The sequence below is a fragment of the Fukomys damarensis genome, unplaced genomic scaffold (assembly GCF_012274545.1).
Source record: "Fukomys damarensis isolate Sample0158 unplaced genomic scaffold, DMR_v1.0_HiC HiC_scaffold_13, whole genome shotgun sequence".
Lineage (NCBI taxonomy): Eukaryota > Metazoa > Chordata > Mammalia > Rodentia > Bathyergidae > Fukomys > Fukomys damarensis.
The window spans coordinates 17,621,579-17,648,745 of record NW_022900925.1 but is presented as its reverse complement, the minus strand read 5'-3'; the positions used below and the strand labels follow the sequence as shown (position 1 = coordinate 17,648,745).

The following is a 27,167-nucleotide window of genomic DNA, read 5'->3' as shown; positions in this document are numbered from 1 at the left end:
TTTTTTTTTTTTTTTTTTTGGTACGGGGGATTGAACTCAGGACCTTTCACTTGTGAGGCAGGTGGCAGAACTGCTGAGCTAAATCCCCGGCCCATGCCCTGCCTTGTGTTCTGAGCAGCAGAGGGACACAGATCAGCCTCCAGATCCTAGAGAGATTCTACTTGGGCAAAAAGAAATTCCACAATTCCTATGGCCTGTAATTCTGATTTAAGAATTTGAGGAGGGCCCTTTATTTTAAAGTTTTATCACCAAATCACAAGAGGAAGAAACAGGGTCCTGGAAGAAGCACATTTTAGCTTCCTCCAAGGTGTAGGTGAGAGATCCAGAAGAAAGTATTTGCTTCCTGGGTCCTCCTGTGTGTGAGAATAGGCCTAGGTCTTCTAGAAATGGTGTCTTATTCTTGTAAGCAATTCTATGCATAGAATATAAGGCAGCTAGTTCAAAGAGATGAAATATCTTGCCCAAGGCCCTGAATCCAGGGTCTGGACAAATCCAGACCCAAACCTCAAAGTCCTGGGAGGACTCTACTCTGCCACTAGATTGGATAACAGAAGAAACAAAACCAAGCCTGGATTTTCCTGCTGGCCTGGGTGAGAGCTGTGGGGTGTGTGAAGACAGGTTTCTCAATGTCTGTCTGTTCCGTTCCCCCCGACCTCCACCCCAGCCACTGCCCTGGGGTGGAGGGAGAAGAGCCTGAGAGAATATATGTTCAATTATGCAAAACGGCTCAGGACTGGGGCAGCCTGGCTAATAGTTATCTATTGCTCATGAATGAATTAACCATTTTTAAAAGAACCAGAATAGCACAAAACACGTTTAAGACAAACTAGACTGAACATAAATGGGTCTTACTTTGAGCCCAAGACACTTAAGGACTTTGAGGTGTCCTTGGGACAAAATTATAAAGCTCAGTGATAAATGCAGCACAGAAGAAAAGGGTGTTATTTTAGCTATGAGGTTATCTGAATTCTGTATTAGTGGAATCTCGGCTTTGTTTTCCTTTTCTACACAATTTCTGGGCACGAGTGCTAAAGTTCTACTGTTAGGCAAAGGAAGGCCTGGCTTTGAGGAAGGACAGTGGGGTTATTTTGTGGATGGAGAGCGATGAGGGAGATACCGAGGCTCCAGAGGCAAATAAGGTACTGATGAAGAGCCCTGGCCTGTGGGAATTGTGCAATCGTAGCTCTTGGGCTCCAGTCCTGGCTCCTACCTTCTTTTCCCCACACGCTGGACACTTGGGGAAATGAGAGCCCGGTTTCCATACTGTTCCACCTTGATGCTAAGCAGAGGTGGAGGCAGCCAGGGACGTGGTAAACTGTGTTTTGCTCTTCCCTGAGCTGTAAATCCATAAGATACCCTGGCTTCTACCTTGAGCTCTCTTTAGCCAGTCTCCTCAGTGGCTTCTGGTCCTGGCCATCAGTAGGGCAACAGCAGGCAGCTCCCCTACTCCCCAGGGCAACAGTCAAGGCTAGCAATTGGAACATTTTAACCAAATTGTTTAAAAAGCCTTCCTCCCCACAAGCCAGTGTCTCCTGCTCAGCGCTGCCACAAACAATTTGGTACATAAGCTAATTCCTGCTGGGAGAGAGCCCAGGGTAGTTCCCCTCCCCTGACTTCGCAGGATGCTTCATTTGGGTTCCAAATTCTTGAATTCTCTCTGATTCTCATCACCTGACAGGAAGCTAAGCTTCAGCTCTGTCCCCACCCCCGCCCCAGTCCTTGGCAGTTTATCCATCCCACAGTCAGTGCTGAGGGCCAGCCAGGTCCTCCCTCCCCTGCTTTTGATCCAGCTTGGTGCTGGTTGGCTAAGTTCTGGCTGGAGACCACTCTACCAATGGTGAATCCAGTCCTCCTCAGAGCACGGGAGTATGGGGATGCAGGACTCCTCCTGCTCTTCTGGTAGACAAGAGGAACTGAGCTGATCGATGGCGGTAGGAAAAGGCTTTCTACTGTTTTGTTCTTGCTGGTTGTCAGGTCGAGGATACCAGTGGGCTGAGGGCATTGGGTTCTGAAATCTGCCAGTCACGAGCCAGCATGGGATGGCTAGTGAGGCCAGTGTTTCCTTAGGCAGGGTGCAGGAGGGCCTGGCTTTTTTTTTTTAATGTTTTCTTGATTTCTGTTTCCATCTATCCACTGACTTCCTGTCCTGGGGGTGCAGAGTACTTAGCGAGGCTGCTAAGGGGAAGGCTGAAATGGCAGACCAAATATTTTGACTCTTGTCTTTCTTATATGGAGCAGACAACTGCTCTCTAAGGTGCTGAGATGCTTCCTGCTCCCCCTGGAGTCCCCTGCAACCATCTGCCACATGAGTGAAGCAACAGAGCTGTGCAGACCTAGGGCTTGGTTTGAGAACAGCCTGGACCTCAGGAATGAATTGGCCACGTGCCTGGTCTGGGTTCAAGTTCTATCTCCCCTACTCCACTTTGCTAGTCTCATCCCATCTCCAAACAGCTGCAGGTAACATTCACTTCCACTTGCTCCATTCCTTAAAGGGACCTTCATGGTTGCTTTTATTATAACCCATCCAAAGTCAGTAGATTTGCCCAGCTCTTCCATGGCACAAGCATGCGACAGGTGTGTTAGTTCATGCATCTGGGAAACAATCGCCTGTGCCCCAGGGGGCCACACGCTGGGGTTGTACCTCCTGGGAAGCAGCAAGCTTGGCCTGAAGGGTACCATGCTGAAAACACTTCATATAACTGGGGTGATCCAAAATGTCACCGCCCACCAGGGAAACCGGCAACAATAGGATTCCAGTGAGTCAGGCTCTGCCTCTCTTCCACAGTGGGGGTGTGGACATAAAGGGCCTAACTCCCCACAGGGAAAAGAACTGGGGGAGGCAGGAGAGCCTCCTGAGAGGGGGCTGTCACTCAGCAGCTGCTAATTTCTATTCATTAGAACTTCACAAGACGAGCAGAACCAAGGTGACGCCCAGGTGTGGGCTGTGTGCAGGTGGGAGACTGGGGAGAGCATCAGGCATCTCCTGGGTCTGCTGTTGGGTGTGGTGGTGCATGGGCTGTAGCCTTGTCCTCCTAGGCTTAAGATCCATGCCAGGGAGGAAGGTGGCTTTGGGAGCTGGAGAGAGCACAGCAAAAGGCCTCATAATAGGTTGAGGACACTGATATACCAACCCACAGTGGCTAAGGTCTTTTCAGGGCCCAGCTTGACAAGGCTGAGATGAAAGATCTCAGATGAGTGCTGCCTGGCACCCACATTTCAGCTATGTGCTCTGCGCTGAGCCATTGAAGCAGTTAAGGGTAAGACTGTTGGAGCTAAACAGATCCCATTCAGTCACTGGCAACATCTCTTCTCAGGTATGTGACTTTGGCAACTGACTTAACCTCTCTGAGCCTTTTCTCTTCTATGAAATGGGGCTCATCAGACACTTGTTATGGGGTTGTTGTGAGAATTAAATATATAAAGTGTGGCACAGCAGGATGGGCCTTGGCTGAAGGTAAGGACTTGTTAAGTAGGAGCTACAATCAATATTCCCAGAGAGATCAGCTGATTTGGCTCACGACTCAGTAACTAACAGCTTGGCTGGTCCCTGTTCTCTAAGATAGCCGGGCGGGGGGTGCTCTCCTAGGCCAGGCTGGCCCACGAGGGCTGCAAGCAGGGCCTGAGGTAGTGTTCAGTGGGGCAGGGAGCACGTTAGTTCACACTGGGCGGGACACACCATGCTGCACTCCACGCCGGGTGTCACCTACTGCGCTAGTCACTCTCAGGCCGGTATAGGTACCGCATCATCAGGCTATCCACCTCTTTCTTGCGCTTCTTCTCCTCCTTCTTGGACCGCCGCTCAGCCTCCTCACTTTCCATGGCTGGACCCTTCTTCACACTTGAGTGGCTGTGGCCTGAGACAGTTGAGCCACTGGATGAGGACGAGGAGGATTCGGACTCTGTCCTGGTTCTCCTTCTTCTTGATTTGGACTTCTTGCTCTTCCGAGAACGCCCCTTCTTCCGCCGCTTGTGCTCTGAGGAACCGCTGGAGCTGGAGCTGGAGCTGGAGCTGGAGCTGCTCCTGCTCCTTCTGCTCCTGCGCTTGCTCCGGCTCTTGTGGCCACCACGTGACCCAGAGACATCAGCGGCAGAGGCAGAGCGGCGGATGATGGTGCCTTGCTCCGGGAAGTCCAGCTGTGCACTCTGAGTACTTTGGATGCTCTTCCGGTCATCTTCCTCAGAGTCACGCTCCAGGCTTCTCCGCTGGAATGGGACAGGTTTGTAGCTCAAGACCTCATTGATGGCAGCCTCCAGGTCTGGGTCCAGGTAGGAGTGACGGCTGACGGAGTGGACACTGGAGCTGAGAGGTTCATCAGTGGCCGGGGCCGAGCCACGTGGCTGGGGTGGCACGGACAGACTGCGGGCCAGCGATGGGTGGCTGAACTGTGAGTGTGCCTCACTCAAGGCCACACTGGCTCCATCATCCCACTCATCCAGGCAGCTCCGGCCCAGGGACAGGCGAGAGTCAGGACTCTCCCGGCCCAGGCCTGAGGTCCGGCTCCAGGAAGGGCTTAAGGTCCTTGACAGGCTGTCAAGCCGGGAGGTGCTGCGATGGGAGCTGGGTGAGCCTGACAGTGAGAAGCTGAGGGAGGAGCGTACTCCTTCCTCACCAGAGCCATGGCGTGTGGCTGAGGAAGCCCGGCTGACGGGTGCAGAGACAGCTGAGGCTCGGTCAAAGTCTGAGCCCCACCGCTTCTCCTGCCCCCTGCTGGCCCGGCTCCCAGCCTCCGAAAAGATGGAGCCACAGTCATCCAGCACCTTGGACCTCTTGTCCTGGCCTGGCTCTTCTCTGGAACCCGTGCGGGCCTTCCTGGGGGGCCTCTCAGGGGAGGCAGCGCGCTCATTCAGGGTGGTGAAGAGTGAGTCCTCATCCCCGGTGCCCCCGATGGAGTCCTTCAGGGTGAGCCTCTTTCGGTAGCTGAGCGAGCTGAGCACAGAGGCTGGTCTCTCCTCTTCCCCCTTTCCCTCCTTTGGGAGGCTGTTTAGGGCCATTCTAAGGGGCATGTGAGGCCCAGAGGAGAGGACCCCGAGCCCAAGTGGATGCGGGGCAGGAGAGAGAGAGATAAGAATATGCATTAAACCTGGAGAATAAAGACACGGGGAGGGAGGCGAAAGGAGGAGAAAACGACAGCAGCCCTGGCAAAGTGGTGGCGAGAGCTTCGGAGGAAATGAAGCAAAATAATTTGCGTCAGTGAAAATAGCTTCATGGAGAATGTCATGTAAATTAGACTATTGTTCTATTTCATCACTTTTCCCCCTCTAAAACGTTTAGTTCAATTTATTTCATTGTCAACTACCTGGAGCCTCGTGCCACGCAGTGGTGAACAGCAGTAGGGTGGGGAAGGCGGCATTATCTACAATAACAAAATGTTGTTTGGCCGAATAAATTAAGCCAATTAGAAGGGGCTGTTAGATGCTGGTTGAGGGGCTGGACCTGGGGTAGGAGCCCTTGGGGAAGCTGGAAGAGAGGGTAGGATATTACTTTTTCTACCCAGCCCACCTACAGTCTTTGGAGGGGGTTGGAGGGTGGCCAGCAAGGATGTGGCCATAGGAGGAATGGGGACGGAGGACAGTTCTTCCTGCTGCTATGCTGGCCAGTGGGGCTTCCAGAGTCAGCTGTCTATAACATCAGAAGACTGACAGGCTACAAAATAGGAGAGCAAGTTCCACCAGGGGACGGGTATTATTAGGAAGCCTCTGGGCAGGCAGTGAAAAGATTAGAGAAAGGAGAGAATGAGCAAAGAGAGAGACAAATGTGGCAGTGGCTATGGCAAGACTCTGAGAATTATGACATTTCCTTTGCTATTCCTGTAAGAACAGCAGATTCAGTGCTGAATCCATCTCAGTCTTGATTCCAAGGGCCCAAACTAGGTGGGTTCATTAACATTTGTTGAATGAATAACTGGGGATGAAGTTAAACCTACACTAGAGCCCTGAACCTCACAGGAAAACATTACCTAGGAAAAATAAGAGAGACAGAGCCTGGCTAAGAAGAAACCAGACTCTTTATGGGCACATTCCACAGGTCAGGAGAAATCTGGGTCCCTTGTGACAGGAGAGTGACACAGATGGCATGAGGTCTGTCTTCCTGGCACCAAGGTACTGTTCTTCCACTCCTGGTATCCCAAGAGGGCTTTTTCTCCCAGCCCAAAGCCATGTACTTACCTAGAACTCTTCAAGCTGCCATCATCAGAAGCTGCCTTAGAAGGTCCCTTGTTTTTTGACAACCAGGACTTGACCCCGTCAACCCGGTCCTCCAGCTCTGAGTCCACATCTGAGTCCCCCTCACTGTGGGGCAAGAAGCAGATAGGTAGGCAAAGCTGGGCAGGTGGTGATTGGGCACTGCCAGGGAGAGAAGGCTGAAGGGGAGTGGGGTGTGTCGTGGGCAGGGGTGGGAAGTGGACAGCATGCACATTGGTGAGTCAGGGACAACAGATGGAGTTCACCACCTACAAGGAAATTGTCCCTACTTGGCAAATCATACTGTGTGGATAGCCACTAAGAAGGCCCCAAGTATTGAGTATTGGTGATAGACAACTGTGTAGTTGGTCACCCCAAAAGCATGACAGGAAGTCCAACAATTCAGCAATCACAGCCAAATGGCTAAAAAGAATCCTGGGCCATTCAGCAACCTCTGAAGTCTACATTGCTGTGTTTTGTCTGCCCTAACTCAGACGGTAGCTGCCATTAAGGCCATTTTGCATGTCTTAAAGCAGGGCTGCTAGCTATAGGGCAGGAAGAGAAGGGTGTCACATGATTTCAAGTGAGTTTGAACCTGGAGGTCTCCTTATGTTGGTGGCAATACCACCTTAGGCACCAGGTTAAGGAGGCATTAGCCATATCCCAGACCCACCCCATGGCTTCCATGGCCCTTAAGAAACAGAGAAAGGAAAAGGAGAGGGGCGAGCATCTGCATTACCCTGAGACTGGCAAGGCTTCAGGATTTAGATTGTCCCAAGAGGCCCAGCGGGGCTCAGAAAGTCCCAGAGAATGGCTCTGAAAATTCTGTCTCCTCTTCCTTCCCCCAGACAACCTCCAGCCCTTGCTCTCCACTGCAGCATCTAGCCAGCCTGACCCTAGAACTTGCAGGAAAGCCCAAATGAATCCAAATCTGAGGCCAGAGTCATGGTGACCCTCTCAAGAAGTAGCTGGGACTTGGAGGTAGCTTCTGAGTGAGAATGCTTTTCAAATTCAGCAAAATGTCTGCTCACCAAGTTCTGCTATGGATAGGCTGAAAATTCTCCTTGATATAAAATTCCTTTCATCTGTGTCAATAGGAGTGACTCTGTCCCTCAACTATGTTCTTGAATAAATAGTCATACAAGCACACACACACATGTAGGCACACACACACATACACAGGTGCACACACCAGAAGAAACCAATGGACTCAGTTCTGGGGACCGAGGAAGCCTTACTCATGGGGGAAGGAATAAAAAGGCATATTTTATAGGCTCCCGTCAAATATGGAATTATAACAAAGACAAGGCTGGCTGGTGCCCTGGGTAAACAGGAGTTTAGGAGACAGCCCCAAAACTGCTAATGCAAGCCCTGTGCCCATCAGAGCCTGGCAGATTTACTGTGGTGCATGGGCCCCATGGAATGCCAATACCACCTGATTTATATACCCTTGCAAAAAACCTCCCTCTGGAGCTTCAGAACCTGTAATTTATCACGGCCATTCATAACCATATTGATTGCCTTTAGAAAGGAGGTGCTGTATGCATCGCAAAATCTATGTCTACATGTTAAAAGCGTTTCTGTATAAATCTCCCTTAATACTGCACTGTTTACTGCTTTCATTAAGGTTATGGCAATAACAACTGTATCTCTAAGTCAATCGAAACATTATTTTTCTGCCCGCCTTAGCATGCTCATTCCATAACTTGGAGCTGGGGCCCAGAGCTGCTGAGGAAAGAGCCATACCACCTCTCTGCCATCAGCGGGAACCTGGTTGGAACTGCATATTCCCATGCGCCTGCACTGAGTGCATGCTGATGTGTGAGTGTGTGTGAGTGTATTCCCACACGCGCATGTCTGTGTGTGCTTGGCCCTGGTTTGGAATACGATCTTAAATGCGCATTTTATCAGCACTCAAAAATCCTACTGCCCAAGGATGGCAGGGCTGGAACACACGGGGGACAGATCACCATAGGCCCAGAATACGAATTTTCCTACTTACATTCAGAGCAGCCAACGGGTTGAGAAGCTGGCCTGCCTACCCACACCTTCCCTTTAGTTGCAAACATCTAGATGATGTTCGGGTTCTTTTCCTCAAATAATCAGGCCCGTAAACAAACTCCAGGGGCAGCAAGGCTCAGGGGGCAGTTGAAATTTTAAATGGTCGGAATTAAACCTCACGCCAAATACAATTTATGTCTGGGCTCATGTGCTATTAGTTAACTGGGAGCCAAATCGCGGGGGAACAAACAAACGGAGACAGAACGGTGGGGGATATTAATTGTGTGTGACAACCGGGCTCCAGCGGCCCTCTATCACTGTTACACACTGTTACATTTATCATTAGCTCTCACAGAGTCCTTTGCATGGCTGCTAGCCCATCCTGACCAGGGGAGGAGGCCTGCCAGGCAAGAGAGTAGGGGAAGAAATTCAGTGCCACACCAAAAAAACAATCTCGTTGAATCTGATAGAGGATCAGCTGGATCACTCTGAAGGCTTATGAATCTGCATCTGCTGTCCAGTTGCCCCATAAAAAGAGGGAAAAGAAGAGAGAGGGGTGGATTTTCTGGGCTTCCTGCCACCTGACAGCACCAACACAGACACCCTAGCCCCCTGCCTAGGTGCCTACAGGGAGCAAAGTAAACACACTGGCCCTGTTCTCTTACCCTGCCACGGCAGATTGGCCTGTGATTAGCTGCCTAAATGCTTTCTCCAAACAAGCAGCCATTAGATGCTCCTCACCTTCTAACCTTATCTGCCAAAGGAAGGTGGCAGACCTTAAAACATACCTGCTCCTTTCAGGCAAAAGAGCACAAGGATATGGACAGATCCAGACTGAACAGATAGCCTCCCAGTGAATAGGCCAGGGAAAGGACCAGGCTTGGTTTCGAGGGTGGGTCAGCTGAAACTCAGGAAGGTAGACCTGATGGCCAAAGGAGCCTGAACATTCCTTACTGAGAGAGCCGCTATCCTACCCACCACGGGTATGAGGGCCAGCCCAGCCTTCTGAGGAGCTGCCTGCCCATTGCCTGCCCTCCTGTCTCCCACAGGACAGTCAACAGTGTTAGCATTAGATACCAGCTAGGGAGGAGAATGTGTGTGTCCACATGCGGCATGCAGCAGGGGCCCTGTAGGGAGCCCCGTGTTAGGGTGGTTAGGCACCCGCCAGGAGAGGCAGAGAGCGCATGTGCTCCAGTCCTCACAGTTTATTCTTTCTTTTCTGATACTTTGTCACCATGTCCTGCAAACTGGAAACAGAAAGAAAATGTTGGGTCAGGGGGTCAGAGGAAGCAGAGAGAAAAATCAAAGGTGGGCCCTCAGCTGACATTCTTTCTTTCCTCAGTAAGGCTGGCTGAGACCGGGCTGGTGGGGTGGCTGACAGTGTTATCCTCAGAACCTGGTCTGGGCCACCCTGGACACCTGTCCCCTACTTCAAAGGAGCTGGAGGCTCTCCGGGCTACCCTGAACCTGCCTGTAAGATGGGGTCTGGCCCTGAGTTGGGAAGGGGCAGGTCTATGAGTCTGCCCAGCCTAGTCTTGGCTGGCTTTGCCAGGGCTTGGCCGTACCCCTGCACTGCTGGTCTTCCTGCTTTGTGACTTTCTCCTTAGCTTAGGACTACAAATCTCTCTCTCTCTTCTAAACCATTCCCTGGGTAGGTTTTATGAGAGAAAATCTCTAGCACAGTAACAAGGCACCACAGCCTTTAAATCTCTGCTCTCCCCAGAGTGGGGAAGGCACCATCGGAAATGCAGCTAAATGGGGGGAATAATTCATCTAGAATAGGCAGAGCTGGAGAGCAAGGTCCTCAGGAAGCCTGGGAAGGGGAGCATAGGGGTGAGGGGAGGTTCAAGCCCAGGTTCGGATCTGCAGCAAGGGGAGGGTTCAGCGGGTGGTTCAGTGACAGTCAGTGACAGGGAAGCAGAGATTGCAGCTGTACATAGTTGAACCTATGGCCTGGTTCCAGAGGTGGCTGAGGGCTTCTCTGCTGGCCACAACGCCACAGAAGCCACCCCTCACCTGTTGATGAGGTCCTCATTCTCGTCACTTTCCATCTCATCCTCAATGGCAGCCTGCAGGTCCCCAATTCGCTTGAATGCCAACTTTAGATCGGCCTGCAGGCTCTGGTTAGCAGCTTCCAGGCTCTCCACGTCCATCTCCTAGAAGATAGGGTGGGGGTGCAGTGTGCAGGAGGGCTGCTCTCTCCTCCAGCTGCCCAGAAGGAGCTGCAGCAGGTCTCTGCCCGCGGGGCAGCAGCCACCTAGATGCTGCTACAAGCCTCCAGAGCTCTCTCTGCTCAGGGCTTGCTGGGTGGTGAGCCTGGCCTCACTTGAGGGAGACTGGTACCATCCGTGGCTCTCCAGCCTGTCCTGGGGCTGTCCTATCCCCAGTAAGCCCAGGCTGAGGTGTGCACTTGGAGCTTCTCAGAGGATCTCCAGCTCAGGGCCTGGGGGAAGAGGGGAGCATTACCAATTCATGCTTCTTGCGGCTTGCTTCAGTCTCCTTTCTGGCGAGCTCCCCCATCTCCTCCTTGGTGTCCCTGAGCTGCCGCTGTAGCCTCTTATTCTGCTCTTTCTCTCGGTTCTCAGCCGCAGTGTGCTGATCCCGCTCCTCAGTCAGTTTTTCCATGTTTTCCTTGAGCCGGGTGGCTAGGCTCTGAGCAGGCAGTCGGGGAGAGAGACCAGCAGTAGGTGAGTCCATCACCAGACAGGAAAAAGAGGGTGCATTAGGGTCTGCATCCAGTCTCAGCCAAACTCTGGCTCCACTACTCACACCTTCGGCTATGTGGCAAGCAACTAAAGCCCTCTAGGCTTCTTTACTTTTCTGTAAAATAGGAAGGATGACACCCACTCCTAAGAGTCTCTGAGGACTAAACAAGGCAGTGCATGGGAAGGCACTGGAGCAGAGAAAATGCTATGGTCATTATTATTTTTGCCAAAATTGAGGGAAGTTCTAGGTGGAGCCTGGGCCTGTCAGGTCCTTGCACTTTTGAGGCAGGTGGTGGCACCACTGAGCTAAATCCTCTACCCAGTCATCAGGGCTTTTATGGAAGAGTCTGAACCCACAACCCCCAAATGCTAGACTCTGGGCTCACAGATAATTGGCTTGAGAATTCCCAGATTAGGAGACTAAAGAGTCCTCAGATTTGAAGAAGAGAGACTTTCTCTCTAAGGCTAATTGTGAATCTTTCTTCAGAAATTTGATCACATTTTCCCTGGCCAGGCAGTAGGACACTGAGGAAAAATGACATGGACCCAGGGGCAGAGTGAGGGAAGGACCCCATATCTGGGTCTAATCCTAGTTCTACCACTGAGGGGCTCCCCCATCCTTATGTTTCTAAAGTAACAGACCCAGAATACGAGGTTGCTGAAGGCCATTTGTGTTCAAAATTACGTGTCCAAACCATAATACAGTCTTGCTGAGCAGAAAGGAATCTGGGGTCCAAGAGAAAAGGATCCTGTATCCAGGTCCATCTCCTAGAAGGGAGGGTGAAGGTGCAGTGTGCAGGAGGGCTGCTCTCTCCTCTAGCTGCCCAGAAGGAGCTGCAGCAAGTCTCTGCCCGCGGGGCAGAAGCTACCTAGATGCTGCTCCAAGCCTCCAGACATTGGTCCTGTATCCACTAGCCCAGTGTCCTCTTCTGTCTCTGACAGTTTTGTGACCTTGGGCAACTCATATAACCCTTTCCTGTATGTCACATTGGGATCACAATATTACCAACTATCCTAGGGCGGGGGGTGGGGCACGGGCAGAAAATAAACTATGACGTTTCCTCTGTCTTTCCTAAGGACTGGGACCCTGTCTTGAGAGGCTCAGGCATATTCCTTTGCTGTGTCAAGGTTATTAATGCCCTCGGATGCTCACCTGTTTTCATCCCTGCTTCAAGGACTGAGGGGTGGTGGGGCAGGTGACAGGGCTGCTTCTCAGCAACCACACCCATGAACACAATTCTGACAGGACTAATGATGCTCAGACAAATGTTGATAAGCTCAGGGAGGGAAACTTAAAAATAAGCCAAAAGGAGTATAAACCTAGAGAGATGATTCTGCCTGCCTTTTTCCCGTGTGCTTTGTTGGAGAGAGAGGGCTTTACCATGCTGGCTTCCAAAGACTGGAAGAAAAAGGACTGAACTGGGGTAGGGAGATTCCACTGGGAGGAAGGAGGATACACAGATGAAGAAAAAGAAAGAAGAGGAGGGGTTAAAGAATGAAAAATAACTGGAGCACAAGAATGGGAAGGGGAGAAAGGAAGACAGGAAGAGAGCGCGACAAGATCAGGAAGAGACAAAAATACAGAGGGCGAGGGGAGAATAGAGCAATTACAAAGGAAAATGACAAGAAAAGGAGAAAAGGCAGAGCAGGGAACGGTAGGAAAAAAGGGAATGCAAAAGGGAAGGGGAGAGGAGGAGAGAGCTGCGAGATGAGAGAACAGACTTCAACCCTTGGAGCAGTGGCGCCATCCGCTGCATATTTATGACCCTGCCAGAGAGCCGAGTGAGGGGACAAGAGGGGGGAGTTTGTGGCAGAGGAAAATATGAAGACGAAAGCTAAGCTGCTCTGGTCCCTTGGCAGAGAGCAAGCACGGAAACAGAATGCAAAGCAGGCAGGCTCTGTGGTGCCCAGTGAGCAGGCCAGGCGCAGGAGGGAAGCCCCCGCCCTGTCAGCTGGCCTGGCAGCTTGGCAGAGGCCTCTGAGGAGTGTCCCTGGCCTGCCCAGCCCTGTGGAGCATGCACGTCTCCAGCCACTGGGGCAGCTCTGCCTTGTCTGCCACTGTGCGGGAAAAGCAGGACCCACCTCCAGCCGCTTCACTTGGGTCCTTTCAAACTCCAGGCGTGTCTCCAGCTCCCGGATCTTTGCTTCCTGCCTGCTCACCAGGGACTTGTCCACCATGGACTGCTCCAGGAACTCCACCTGACTCTGAAGGGCTTGTAGCTGGAAATGGGGTTGGGGAGCAAGATAAGAAAGAACTGAGTCCAGAAAGGGAGGGGGCAGGCGATATCACCATGGTGACCAGAAGGCTGAGGCAGGGTAGGATGCACAGGGAAGGGAGGAAGGAGGGGGCCCCTGAGCCAGAAGCATCCCCCACCTACCCTGGCACTTGGCATGGAAGTTGCCCTTCAGAGAGAAAGGAGACTGCTAAGGACCAGAGAGGCAATAGAAATGCGAAATGAGGCAGCCAGAGCCAAAATGTCTGCTATGGTGCTGTGGCTTCAAGCCTGCTCTTCCTGCTACTTTTACACTGCTCTGTGAAACACGGCTAGCGGAGAGATGCTTCCATACTCTGAGCTTGACGCCGCATCACTACACAGGGATCTGCACCCCCTTGCCAACGGAGCCCTGCTGCCCACCTTTTCTTGCAGTTCTTGCTTCTCCTTGTTGGCTTCTTCTAGCTGAGCCTGGAGATCATTCATCTGTGCCAGGTCTCGTGAGGCCTGGGAAAGAGGTGAGAGCATGGGCACAGGACCGCCCTCAACACAAATCCAATCCCTGCACACATACACGGAGGGTCAGGGTACCCCAGCTTCCACACTGCAGCCTTCCCAGGGCAGTGGCTGTACCGGGGACCCGAAAGGCTGCTCAGAAAGATGGTGACCGTGTGGGGCACGGTGGGACACTCGTAGTGGGGTACCTGAGCCACAGCAGCCTTGTGCTTCTTCATCAGCTCATTCATGTCCTCCTGATCCTCTTCCAGCCGGTTCTGGATCTCATTCTTCTCACGCTGAAGGCGGCTCAGCTGCTCCTCCAGCTGGACAGAGTAGAGATGAATCAGAGGGCACCAGACAGTCCAAACCTGCTCCCGTGCCACCTCCTCTAGGTAGGGGTAATGATGGGCTCCTGTGCCTCCTCTAGGTAGGGGAGTGGATTCCAGGACTGGGGATGCACAGGGAGCTAGTGCCTGATGTGCTCTGGGCAGAGAGATGAGAGAAAGGGATGTCTGTGCAGGACAGGCAGACTGTGGGCTTGTGCACTAAATGACAGTTTCCTTCTGGCAGCTCTTTCAAGGCTAATGAGCAGACAGAAAAGGTCTGCCCAGAACAAATGACCCATCATCCTGGCACTATCAGCAGAGACCTTGACCTGCATGCACTCTGCCTGCTGCAGGCCCCAGGATAGGACCCCTCACATTGCTAACACCACCTGGCTTGGATTCTTTTTTCTCCTAGGATTGCCCACTCCTGGGCCATTCAGCCCCTACAGCCAGTCCATTCTTTGGGGGCGGGGAAGACACAGCCAACAGCAGCTTCAGGAAATGAATAATCTATTAGCCTGTAATTCCAAACCAAAATGACTGCGTTGGCTCCTTCTCTGCCCAATCCATCTTGTTACTGGGCTGTGGGGAGCTGGGGAAGCCTCTGTCAAGAAATTTATTAACTTGGATTTAAATAAAATGGTAATTTTATAACAGCCTTTTTTAACACAATTAAGGAATTTGAATTACTCACCTGAAAACTGCTGAGGAGCACAAATGTCACAAGGATAAATCAAGCTCATGAGATTGGCATCTCTCGGCAGCAGGGTGACTAGCTAGCGGGCCATGAAACCAACAGCTAAACCCAGCCTCCTCCCCTGTTTCATTTCTGGTGAAGGTACAGGTGACCACATCCGGTGGTGAATTCTCTGCCAACGGATGGGCCGTGGGAGAGGTGGGGAATTAAAAGGGAGGCATTAAATAAAAGCTCTAATTAGCTGCCTCTCTGGCTTGTCAGTAAACTGGGCAGGGGGAGGGAAGGAAAGCCAGAGCCATCCCATCCTCTTGTCGGTGCTTCTGTGACTCTCCAGGTACCTGTTTACATCCCTCAGCCACATAGCTGCCTTTATTTATCATGCTGGGACCTGTGGCCACGCTCCCATAGGCAGGTGGTTAAACAAGGAGATGAACCCTGGTTGGCTCCCTCTTCCCCTCTGCTCTCCTTCCAGGCCTCTGTTCTGAGTGTACAGAGGCAGAAGAGGGGAAGTCACTGTCTTGCAGAAAGCCCTGGAGTGAAGGGGCCTGTTTGGGGTGAAGGCAGCCACTGTCATGACTCTCTGCTTGGCATCAACCCCAGGAGCTCTGCCCTGTGTCCCCTGGAGCCTCACCACTGTCTTGGCCTTGGCGATGTCATCAATCTGCAGATGTAAGTCCTCAATCTCCACCTCCATTGCTTTCCGTGCTTTTACGGCTGCTGCACAGGTGAACTCGGACTCTTCCAGCTGGATACAGAACCATCCCCACGCCAGTGTTAGACATTAGCCATTCCCTGCCAGCAGGACTGTTCAAGGTGTTCAAGCGGAAAAGGGGGCCCGCACACTCTTCTCCTCCCTCCTCTCCTCACTTTGGACCCAAGGCTACAGCTGTACCCTGGTGCATGCGTGGGTATCTCCTCTGGTGACAGGGATGGTTAGGGGACTCTTCACCTTGGGCTTTGCAATCAGGCTGTACAGCATACACACACACTGGGGACTAGCTTCTTCTACAAGGGTCACCTTCCTTCCCAAGGACTTAAAAGGTACTGAAGAGGAGTGAGGAGAAAAGAGAACTAAAAGTTCTTGGAAGGTACCTGGTTCTTCAGCTGGGCAATCTCCCTCTTGCTGGGGGCATTGTTCTTCAGATGGTCCAGCATGATCTGGGCATCCGCCAGCAGGGCCTTGGTGCGCTTTAGGTCCTTCCGCAGCCGCTTCTCTGACTCAAAGTCCCGCTGACTCACCTGCTAGACACCAGAGTGGGGACTCTGGGCTCCACTACAGGGCCTCTCATGTCATCTCTGACCCTTCTCATCTCTGCATTTATCCTGAGAGTCCACTACATGACCAAGGATACTGGACATGCCAGGATCGTAACAGCTAACAAGGAAGTGTGCCAATGTATGGCGATGCCCCCATCTCGCAGCAATGATGGTGGGTACTGCGGAGTACCTCCCAGCCCAGCCCGCTCTCAGCTTTCTGTCCTCGAGATCCCCATCGACAGGCCAAGCAGCAGGCATCCCAACGCACCTGGTCACTAAGTGTGGCGAGCTTGCTCTCCAGCTCCCGCTTCTCCCGAAGTGCCTTCTGTTTGTCCTCATACTCTTCCTCAAGCTGCACTTCCATCTGTTTTAACTGGAGTGCCACGGGACAAAGGCTCATTGTTCCCGAAGTCCCAAGGCCAGGCAGTCCCCTTCCCTGCTCAGTCTCCAGCCCCGGGAAAACAGTTTGGCAGGGCTGAGCATAGATGACCTTAGAAGGATCCCGACCTATATTCTGAGTTCCTAGTGTTTCATAGCAGCTGGGAGGGGCATGGGAATGGCAGGCCATACAGTGACTACCTGAGCCACAGTAGACCCATTACAGAGTGGGGATCTGTTCAACCCAGCTGACTGACTGCAGGCAGACCCAGAATATCACAGCTGGCATAGGGCAGGCTGCTGCTTGGCATAGAAGGCAAGGAACATGTGTTCTTTGAGGGCCCTAGCTTCTCTACAGACTCCAGGGAACACATTCCAGTCCATGCTAGGATCCCAAGAGGAGATTCCTGGTCCAGAATGGCAATGGAGGACAATGTGGCTGAGGTAAGGAAACCAAGCCCCTCAATTTAAAGTGGTAACAAGGGAACAGGTGTTTATACCAGTCAGGTAAACACCAGATACCATACCTTCTTCTGACATGACTGCCGGGCCTCTTCCACTTCCTCATCCCGACTCTCCATCTCCTTGGAATGTGTCTGCCTCATCCGCTCCATCTCCATCTCTAGACGCAGCTTGGCCTGGATATGGTCAGGAGTAGGAACTGGATTTCCTTCCCAGAAGGGCTCTGCCACAGTGTGCAGCTCTTCTGAGTCCAGGAGCAGAGAACATCTCGCCTATCAGTTCCCTTGCTTGCTTGCACTTTGTTCTACTCCAGCTATCTTCCCCAAAGAAGCTGAATTCCCTTACTGGATTTCTGGCACAGACCCAAGGACAGGCTGCTGGGGGTGCAGACAATCCTGTAGTTTTTCCACTTGGCCTGCAGGCTGTAGCTCTCTGAACCAACTTGGCAGCTCCAAGGCTGGCTGGGTAGGCTCATGGCCCTCTGGCTTCAGTGTCTCCTGAACCCCTCACCACTAAAGCTCAACCAAGATTTGTATTTGTGGAAAGCTTAATTGCCTTCACACTGTGACTGGCACAGATCAGGTATTCCCTCAACATTTTGGGAGGAAGTGAATGAGTGAACAAGCCAACGAGTGAATGCGGATTTTGCCCTCCCTTGGCCCATACCCCGGTTAGTAGTGGGATGGCAGTGGCTCCTGCCATGCTTCATCCCTCCCTTGGCCAAGCCTCCAGCACCTGCTCCAGCATCTGGATGGTCCCCGCCTGCTCATCCAGCTCCTCTTCCTGATCCTTGACCTTGGCCTCTAGGTCCCGCAACTGCTTCTTGACCTTTGCCAGAGAGGCTTCGTCCTTGGACTCTTGGGAAGAAATGTCCTGGAGCTCAGCCTCCAGTGAGACAACCTTCTGGGTGAACCCTGCAATGTCCATTTCTTTTTCCTGGAGCAAGAGAGATAAGGCTGGTGTGAGATTGGCTCCAGCCTGCAGGGAAGACGGCACCAAAGCGAGATGACCCCACAGACCTCCATTTGCTGCTTCAAGCTGAATGCCTCGGCAAGCAGCATGTCTTTTTCCCGCTGCAGCTTCTCCCGCTGCAGCTTCTCTCGCTGGGCTTCCTCGTGTGCTTGTGAGAGCTCGCTGTCAAATCTAGGAGGAGGTATGGTGGTCTCAGGTATGGTCAGAGTCTAGGTCCCTGATACATAGACTGACAGGAAGTGATGCCATGAATGTGGATGGGACGAAAGCAGGGCTAGAGGTGGGGTACGTAACCCTAACTAGGGGCCAGAGGTGAGGTGGGGGTAATATTCAAGCATTACAGGTCAGCTACTAAGGTCACACTGAGCAACCAGGCCTGTGTTGGAGGACATTTCATTGAGCCAGGTTTTTCGACCTAAGAAGATCTCAGAGGCTGCTCTTAGGAAAGAGGGGTTGGGATGAGGGCAGAATGGGCATCAGAACAGAGACAAAGGGATGTCCTGCCTTGTCCAACTTACTCTCTACAAGTCAAGTTGGCCACTAAATGTGGGGCTGCAGGCTTCTGCTCCCACCCTTGGGAACCAGCCCCAGCAGTACCCAGGTCACCACCAGGACACTGCACGCTGGGCTCAAAGCCAGCATTCCTGACAGGCCCAGCTGGCAGAGCACTTCAATGGGCACATTACTGGGGGCCTCTTTCGTCACCCCTCCACTTCCCAGCCTTCCATTTCCCACCCAATGACTAAATAAGGAATGAATTGCTGAAATCCCTCTTAACACCTTCCCTGAATAGCTAATCAGGTTCCTGTGGAAATTGAACAGCCTCCCCGCACCAACCTCACATCACGAAAAGTAAGAAAACTCCGGGCAGCTGAAACCTAATAAGTTGCCCAGCAGGAGTGCAGTGACACAGTAACTAGGCCGAGCTGGCACTGTCAGCCGGGTGCTCAGAAGGGGGGTCCTGCTAAGAGTGCCAGCCTTTGGGTTCAAGGGCAGAATGGGGGTAAAGCTAAGAATAGCGGAAGTGAACTGTCATGAACTGGGACAGAAAAACTTCTCAGTTTCCTCAGTGGCAGCCAGCAGGGAAGATGGCAGGAAGTCCAGGAGGCCAAGGCAACCCTAGCTGCTGGGGGGCTCTGCTCCTTCCCCCACTCCCAGAGCCCCTCACAGAAGCAACGGATGCCTCTGCCAGAAGCTCTTCCCCGCAGAGGGGAAATGGGTGTTGTTCCCACTCCCTGGGGCACCCTGCTGTTCCCAGGGTGTATGGGCTCCTTGGTGCTGCTAATAAAGGCACCCCATTCCCATCCCCAGCCAGGGAAATTAATTTAGATTAGATTTTCTCCTATGAGGGCTGCCCCCCTCCTTTGTGTCATTACCATAATGAGATGGAAGTGGCACGGTAGTTTAACGACATTAGTCAGGGGAGTGTTTGTGTAGCCGAGGCAAGGGAGAGTGACACAGAGTTGGGTAGGAACAGCGATTCTTGCATGGGCCCTGGCTATGGCCATCCTCACTGGGCTTGGGAGTGTGACAGGCATACACTGCGTAGAGACATTTGAGCAGAGGGCTGTGTGGGCCTTTGGTGAGACATGGTCGGAGCAGAGTGAGTCTCCAATTATAGGCCAGGACAAATGGCTATCTAGACAAGGTTCCTGGCCAATTTCAGGTCTTTTCTTCTTTTCTCCCCTCGGGAGGTCAGGGAAGGAGTTCTATCTGTGTCTGCTCTAGAAGGCCCTCTGAGCTACCCACCTCCTCTGCTTCTTCTCCAGCTCATGGTTGCGAACGTGCTGGCCCTCCAGGTGCAGCTTGGTGTCCTGCAGCTCGGCCGTCAGCCGCTGGCACTTCTTCTTAAGCTGTTGCAGAGCCCGCTGGCTCTCATCACTATCTGCCTGCAGGTCCCCGATCTAGAGGCCCAGATGGGATGCAACATCAGCAGTCATTGAGAGGCCCAGAAGCAAGGGTGGAGAGGGTGAGGTAAGGGAGGTGTGTGGGTGGGTAAGGGAAGACCTAGGGGTGAGGGTCGAGGTCAGGGCCATCCTAGAGACCCAAGATGCTCTAATAGCAGTTTGTTTCTGGTTGTTCCTGCAGGACAGGCTAACACGCCAACCTTCCCTGTTCCTCCCAGGCCTGCCCGCCTGCCTCCAGCTGTTCATGTTGCCCTCGCAAGCACAGGCCTCTGTTCCCTGGCCAGCCTTACCCGCCTCTCCAGCTGCCTCTTGCTCTGCTGCTCTGCCTCCAGCTTGTCTTCCAACTCCTGCTGGAGCCGCTTCTTGGTGAAGTCCACCTCCCGCACAGCTCGCTCATACTTCAGCCGCCACTCGCCCCCTGTGGATTTGGGGGCAGACAAAAGGGGGACAGAGGTGCTAAGAGTTCCCACGATGGGACAGAAAGGAGGGAGAGGGCAGTAACAAGCAGGAGGTGGAACCAGAGAGGTTCAGAAAGATCTCTGGAATGAGAGCCTTGCACCACAGCAGAAGGAAGACTTGAGGTGGTGATTAGCAACATGTGTTGTCCTTTCCCTAGGGACTGCGAGGATGCTGGCTCTCAGACATTGTCATTATCATGTTTTTTAATTTCCTGCACTTATTACAACTTTACTTTCTCATTTACTTTTACTTTAGTATTTTGGTGGTATTGGGGATCAAACTCAGAGGTATCCTACTACTGAGCTATGCCCCCAGCTCCGGCCCTTTTTATTTTTTATTTTGCGACAGTTCTGCCTAGCTGCCCAGGCTGAGGCTACTCTCATACCCACCTCCATCTCCCAAGTGTATGCCACCATACCCAGATTCACTTTAGTCTTAGAATAGCTTGGTGTGGGGTGGGGACACACATAAGGGCATGACTGACCAGGGGTGGGCATCAGGGCTCGCCACCTAGGCCAGTGCCCGGCTCCTCCACTGCAGACTCACCTGCATCATCATCATCCACCTCCCCGTTGATCTCAGCTGCCCTGATGAGCCGGGCCTCCATGACCTCCATTTCCATGACCTCCATTTGCTTCTTCAGTGCATCATACTGGGTCTGCAGGAGAAAGGGTTGTGGGGTGCTCACTCTCCCCCTCGCTGACCCACCCATGCCCTGAACCACAAAGATCACATTGCATTCTTACCAGGACAGACAGGGATGCTGGGCTAATGGAGAAGATGTCAACTGGCTTTGGGGGGAGCCAACTGTGGGAGTCACTAGCCTGTGGTCCTCACTCAGCCCTGCCCTCACCTGCAGCTCCTTCATCTCCTTCTCCGCTCGGAGCCTCTCAGCTGTCTCTGCATCCAGCAGCTGGGAGGCAGACTCTCCCGTGTTACGTTCATCCGTCAGCTCCGATGTCAGCTCCGAGATCTGGGGTGGGGGAGGGGATCGCTGCCAGTTGAAGCACCTGTCTCACTCAGCCACAACACCAGGAGGGCCTCTGTGGGCTGGGGCACCCTGTGACAGTGGGCTAATCTGTCTGGTTCCAGGGGCCACTCACCCGGGTCTCCAGCCGGTCACTGTTGAGTCGAAGCTCATTCCGCTCCTTCTCCACTTTCTCAAGCTTGCTCCTCAGCTGCTGGATTTCTTCCTAGGGCAGGGCAAGGAGGGCAAAGTGAAGCAGTATGAGGGGTTGGGGGCCTCAGATCTGCACCACTATGGTGAATGAATCTGAAGAATCTGAGGCCAGGACACAGGGGGAAGCACATTACCAACAAAAGAGCCACTGGGCTCCTCTCCATAGATCTTTCTCCATAAGCTGACATTGCCACGATTTTTATGGTTTTTATTATTATTATTTTTTTTTGTACCGGGATCGAACTTGGGACCTTGCGCTTGCAAGGCAGGCGGTGGAACCACTGAGCTAAATCTCCAGCCCGCCACAATTTTATTCTACGAGGATACACAGGAGCCCAGGCAGCAACCCAGAGGACAACTGCTTCATGGGCATAGTTTAAGAACACCAGCTCTCAGTACTAAAATAGAAGACCCTGGAGCCCAAAACGAAGTGGTAAGGCTCTCGCACAGGTGAATTTCCTCCTAAGGACCTGGCTGCCCCACACAGTCACATACGTCTTTGTTGCGGATCTGTTCCTCCGATAGCTGTACTTCGATGAGGGGTCGCACAGTGGTAAAGAGCTTCCACCAGGACCAGTCTTTCACCCCTTTGTTCTTCTTGATGTTTTTTTGCACACAGCGAATGGCCAGGTCCTGGATCTGCGGTTGGAGTGGGGATAGCATGTAGTAGGGCTCTCAGTTCCCCTCCAGGGGGAGGCCTGCCATCACCAAAGCCCCAGGCCCCTTCCTCTGGTCTCCTGATCCTGAGCTCAGCCCTTCCCATGTCCCACCTTGCTTCCTTCTCCTTGTACCTCTCAGGGGGTGGGTGGTGGTCCTAGGAGCACCACACTGGGCACTAAGCACTTCACTGTCATTAGGAATAACGTCATCTGCTTTATTTGCTGCCTGATTATTTCTAGCACCCTGGCCTAGCTGTGCTATAAAACCTAATCTTGCTGAAACACAAGAGGCAGCAGTGCTGGGTGTTTTATGGACTTACTAATAAGAAAAGGAGTCGCTGACACAGCTCCTTAATCTTCATGGAGCAGCCTGTGATCCAGAGCCCACCTTTGCCTGGGCCCTGCTTCCTCTCCACCCCTCTACATAGTGCCCCAGCCAGTCCGCAGGGCTCTGTGGCTGGGCATACCAGCGCTTTTCCCTCACTGGCCCAGGGCATGGTGCTCCCAGGAGGTTCCCACCTCCTTTCTCACAGATGATGATACCTCACAACCCCAAGGCCTCCTGTCCCTGCATGTTCCCTGCCCCTGCCCCTGCCCCAGGAACTCAGCTATGCCCATGTAGGCTGGAGTGTCCCTAGCGCAGCACCTTTCTCTTCTTGAAGTGCTGGCGGGCAAGGTAGCCCCTGCAGACCGCCTGGAACAGGGTCAGGTGCCTGCTGGTTTGCTCATCCCGCTGCTCCTCCAGTCGTGCCAATGTGCCTGCCCGGAAGAACACCTATTGGGAGAAGCAGACAGATAAAGGGTAGAGACAGGACTGAGCAGCTTAGGAGAGGAAAGGGAGGCAAGATGAGGAGCAGGAGGGACAAGCAGTTGGCATGGGAAGGCAGCAGGCCAGGGAGTGTGGTCCTTGGTTTGGGAAGAGCCTGAAAATTCACTTGCCCAAGAAGGGAGAGGAGGAACAAGGTCCAGGCTGGGTTGGGGAGGTCTTGGGGAGAGAGGAACAAGGAGGCAAATCGAACTTCAAAGAGGCCTGAAAGGTAGGGAAGCCAAAGGGAAGGTACCTGGGGCAAGGAGGGAAAGGAAGTAACAGCTGGTCAAATAGGGAGAGGATACCCTCCAGCAATGAGTGTGATGATCCCCAGGACTGGCAGCAACACTGTCAATGCCCCCTCTGCCACAACCCACCGCAGGGCCCAACCTCTGGCTCCAGGTGCCTGGTGTCAGTGAAGAGGACAGGAGGAAGATGTTTGGGTTTGAGAAAAGGATCCGGGAAGCAGCATGACAGAAAGAAGTGGGTAGAGAGTGATGGAAAGCTCCTGCCCTTTTGTTTCATTGCAACCAGCCTCCTCTTTTATGTGTCAGTGCCCCACCCCCCACATCCAGGTTTCACCCTCTCTCGTGAGGTGGGCGGGAGTTGGCTCCATCCAGGGACCCGTCTTACAGGTTTGGGGGCTGGAGGGCAGCCCGGGGAGGAACAGCCGGGCACCCCCACACCCTGCCTTTCCTCTCACTCCGCTGCCCTGACTTAGGGCTGGGTAATAGCTCCCTACTAGAAGAAGAGGAGTGGGAAGGAGGGATGGTCAGGTAAAAGAGAGAGGGCAAAAGGACACATGTAGGCATATGCCCACTCCCACCTGGCACAGACTCCCTCGGTAGGGCAGAGATGTGACCTCCTTGGGAAGCACAGGCTATGTAAATGTACTCAGAACCCAGAGGTGCTCTAAGTACATCAAGACCCCTTTCAGGGGAGACACAGGGAGAGAGCCTACATTTTTCTGCTGAGAGCTGTGTCTCAAAATATCCTATAGAAACCTTGTCCTCCAAGGCCGGGCTCGTAAAAAGCTAGCTCAGTCCTTTGTGAAACATCCCCAAATCCTGCAAGTAGGGCTAAGTAAGATCTCCCATGGGTCTTAAGTCTGACCTAAGTTTTAATTTCCCATAGTGTGTGAGCCTGGAATTCCACTGGATGGGGAAAGGGAATAGCAACCCCACTTGTGGGCAAATATGCTTGGTTAGCAGATGTAGCTATCTGCCCTGGGCAGGAAGGAGGTGCCAGTGCAGGGGGCAGAGAATGGCCCAGAAATGTAATGAGAAGAGAAATAATGGTCTTGAGGCTAGGGCAGCAAGCGTCAGAGCTCTTCTGAACACTCGTGGGGTTAAAGCTCTTCTGAACACCTCTTGAGTATTAGGTGAAAATTCAGAGCCATCTCATCCCCCCAATTCATACAAATTTGACAATGTCAGAAGGCTCTCAGACTCTGTTCCCCTTACCCAAACCCTCAGAGCCTGGGAGCTCAGATGGAGACCCCTCCTCTAAAGCACGGCGACGAACATGTAGGGATCATCGCTCACCAGCCAGTGCTAACCACAGCCTGCAATACCAGAGCTTACTCTCCCCAGCTAGACAGGAGCAATCATCCAACCTTGTCCCCTGCCCTGTCCTTGGGAACAAGTGGCCTCTGGGGCTTGCCGGCCTCGGTGGGGCATCTGAGAGGACTCAGGACCACAGAGGTCTAAAATGGCAGCTGGAAGGGACCAGTTCACACAGGTCTGCTCCTGCCTGCGACATGTTTGGAAACTTGGGAACTGGCTTGGAGGGGTGCCAGCCAGCAGTAGGCCAGCCTGCTAGAGGGACAGGAGCCTGTGATAAAGACTGCTAAACCAGGAGACATGGTATAGCTGAAGGAAGGACCTTGACTATAGGCAGGCTCAGCGAGGAAGCCCAGTTGGCAGCCCCCGAGCCTAACAAAAGGCAGGTGCAGAGGGGTAAAGAGAAAGGAGAGAACCAAAGGAAGAGGCAGACAGAGCAGAGACTAGAACCAGAAAATTAAGCTGGGAGAGGATAAGACCACAACAGACAAAGAACATGGAGAAAAACAAGAAAAAACAGAACTACAAAGCGAGGGACAGAGAGCAGCAGGAGCTGCCGGGGCTCAGAGGAAAAGGGAAAGCCGAGGACAGGAGGGTCAGAGATGGGAAGATACAGACATGGGGCCTGAGAAGAAAGGGATTCACAGTGAGACGGGCAGAGAAACCAAGACCCTGACTCAAAGCGCTCAACAGAGGGCAGACAACAGAAAGGGCAGAGAACAGAGGGGACAAGAGGTAGGTAAGCCTTTTTCCAAGCACCTCCTTCCAACTTGGACTCCCAAAGGTCCCTGAGCCCAGAGTTTCTTCCTTCTCTACTGATAAGGACAGGTCCAGAAACCCCTCTCTGGCTTCCCACAATTCTCCCTTCACCTCAGCCCTCAGAGCACATACACAGATGTCACTCTCCGATCTTCCCCATTTGGGATACGGGCATGCAGGGGTCCCCGCCTGTGGGAGGGGTGCTCAGCTGGGCCACTGGTATGGGGTAATGTGGCACACTGGCACCCAGGCCGGGTGTGCCTCCCTTTAACACACCACGTTCCAGTCAGATGAGGAATTCAGCCTGCAGGCAAGTGGTGCTTGCTTTTCTGGGATCCTGACAGTTGTGGCTAACTCTCACAGAAGCTCTTTCCTTCCTGCCTTCTTGCTCTTCCTGGCCTATCTCCTCTGAGCCCAGATCTTCTGCCCTTCCCCCTAAATAGGACTCAGGCCAAGTTCAGGGGCGCCTTTCAACCCACTCCCTCCTGATATCACACAGGTGTTCACAGCACTGAACAAGCCAGTTATCCAGAAGGCAGGAAAGTCAAGTTTACTGTACCTGAACACCTACCCCCTGGCTCCTAGCCCCAAAAGGAGCCCTTGCAAGGAGGGGCAGCCTCTGAGCAGCTGGGGTGGGCTGGGGGTACAACTTAGAAGGGAGGCTTCTGAAGACAGGAGTGGAGGGACAGCTGTCTGACGAGAGCTACCAGGGAGCGAGGGCCCAACTGCCTGCCTGTTGCCCTCCCTTGCCAGCAACTCACCCGGCTCAGGCCCATGCACCAGCTGCTCTTCTCCAGGTCCAAGGACTCCAGCAGCTCCTCCACTGCCTGAGAAGAGAGGACTCAGTCAGAGAGCAGCCCAGCACCTCCCCATCTCGTCACTTGATCCTCCCCTTGCTCCTCCCAAGCAGTTCAGTATTTATTCCTCAAGCCATTCCGCTGGGCTTCTGCAGGGTAAGCCAATGTGTGTGACTCTGGTGGGACAGAGGTGGCTATAGGAACAAACTCTTTCTGGAGAGCAAGACAAGTGAATTCGTGAAATATGTAGAGGAGGAGCCATCCGAGTCAGAAAGGGCAAATGTGAAAGACTCCCTGCAAGAGCTGCTTTTTGGGCTGAGAATTTAGGCACAGGTAGTAATTAGCCAGAGGAAGGACAGGAGAGGGCATTTCAGGCAGCACAACCAGCATGAGCAAAGGACCAGGGACACCAGGTGGCAAAGTGCACAGAAGGAAACCCAAGTACTTCAGAATCACTGAGGGAGATGGGAGGTAAGTGTGTGGAGCCCTCAGGGCCCCTGCAGTGTCTTCTCAGAGAGGGACATGATCAGACTTGCCTTTTCAGAGGTCCCACTGCCAAATGGGTGGAAGGTGGATGGAAGCCCCCTTAGGCAGTCATCCATAAGAAAGAAGGCTAGAGCCCGCCCCAAAAGGAAGGAGGAGGGGAAACACAGGAGATGTTAGGAGGACAAAGCCTTGTCAGATATGGGGTAGGGGGACAAAGAAATCTAAGGCTATGCTGAGGCTGCTGACTTATACAACAAAACAGGTAATGGTGTCACTATCCCAGGCAGGAACGCAAAGTTTGGGAAGAGAGAAGGTTTGGTTTGAACATGCCAGTTGGAGATGTATGAGGGATATAGGCAGCGAAGTCCAGAAGGCAGCTGGATGGAAATGCATATCTGGAGCTCAGGAGGGAAGCCTTGGCTGAGGTATTGATCTGGGAGTCATCAATATATATGCAGTAATTGAAGTGATGGGCGTGAATGAGGCTGTCCAGAAGGAGGGAGTAGATAAAAACCAGATAGAGCCAAGGAGTATACTGAAGAGAGACCTACACGGAAGGGGCAGGTGGAAGCAGAACAGCACAGAGGGAGTGAGAAGAACAGACACAAGAAAAGCCAGGAGAGGGAACAAAGAAGGTGAACAGATAATGTTTCAAAAGGAATAGAGAGCCATCAGCAAAGTCACACATTGCTGAGAATTCAAGGAAAAGGATAGAAAAGTGGCCACTGGCTCTAGCAACATAGAGGGAACAGGGAGATGAGTAGACCAGTTCTAGGAGGGAAGTAACTACTGATGGGCCAGGACAGGAGAGAGGCAGGACATAGTCCAACACAAGTGACTTGACAGAGCATGTCTGTGGAA

At 52.8% G+C, this 27,167-nt stretch overlaps 1 protein-coding gene across 18 annotated transcripts in view; it reads right to left on the bottom strand.

Annotated features, from left to right (window-relative positions):
* Positions 1-27,167, bottom strand: part of Myo18a (myosin XVIIIA) — a 98,068-nt gene that overhangs the window by 3,296 nt on the left and 67,605 nt on the right. For 10 of the 18 annotated variants that reach the window (XM_033762871.1, XM_010642248.3, XM_010642251.3 and 7 more), the window contains 21 exons: positions 25,785-25,850; positions 22,541-22,669; positions 21,731-21,874; positions 21,159-21,248; positions 20,909-21,028; positions 20,602-20,713; positions 19,887-20,014; positions 19,439-19,593; positions 17,737-17,860; positions 17,453-17,653; positions 16,783-16,893; positions 16,146-16,250; positions 15,713-15,862; positions 15,252-15,365; positions 13,804-13,920; positions 13,523-13,606; positions 12,969-13,106; positions 10,648-10,833; positions 10,198-10,337; positions 9,384-9,428; positions 6,166-6,288 (listed from right to left, as the gene is read on the bottom strand). In XM_033762871.1, coding sequence (XP_033618762.1) covers positions 6,166-6,288; positions 9,384-9,428; positions 10,198-10,337; positions 10,648-10,833; positions 12,969-13,106; positions 13,523-13,606; positions 13,804-13,920; positions 15,252-15,365; positions 15,713-15,862; positions 16,146-16,250; positions 16,783-16,893; positions 17,453-17,653; positions 17,737-17,860; positions 19,439-19,593; positions 19,887-20,014; positions 20,602-20,713; positions 20,909-21,028; positions 21,159-21,248; positions 21,731-21,874; positions 22,541-22,669; positions 25,785-25,850 — 2,582 coding nt within the window. The remainder of the gene's footprint in view (positions 1-6,165; positions 6,289-9,383; positions 9,429-10,197; positions 10,338-10,647; positions 10,834-12,968; positions 13,107-13,522; positions 13,607-13,803; positions 13,921-15,251; positions 15,366-15,712; positions 15,863-16,145; positions 16,251-16,782; positions 16,894-17,452; positions 17,654-17,736; positions 17,861-19,438; positions 19,594-19,886; positions 20,015-20,601; positions 20,714-20,908; positions 21,029-21,158; positions 21,249-21,730; positions 21,875-22,540; positions 22,670-25,784; positions 25,851-27,167) is intronic. The other 8 variants (XM_033762874.1, XM_010642256.3, XM_010642272.3 and 5 more) reach the window with 3 other exon arrangements.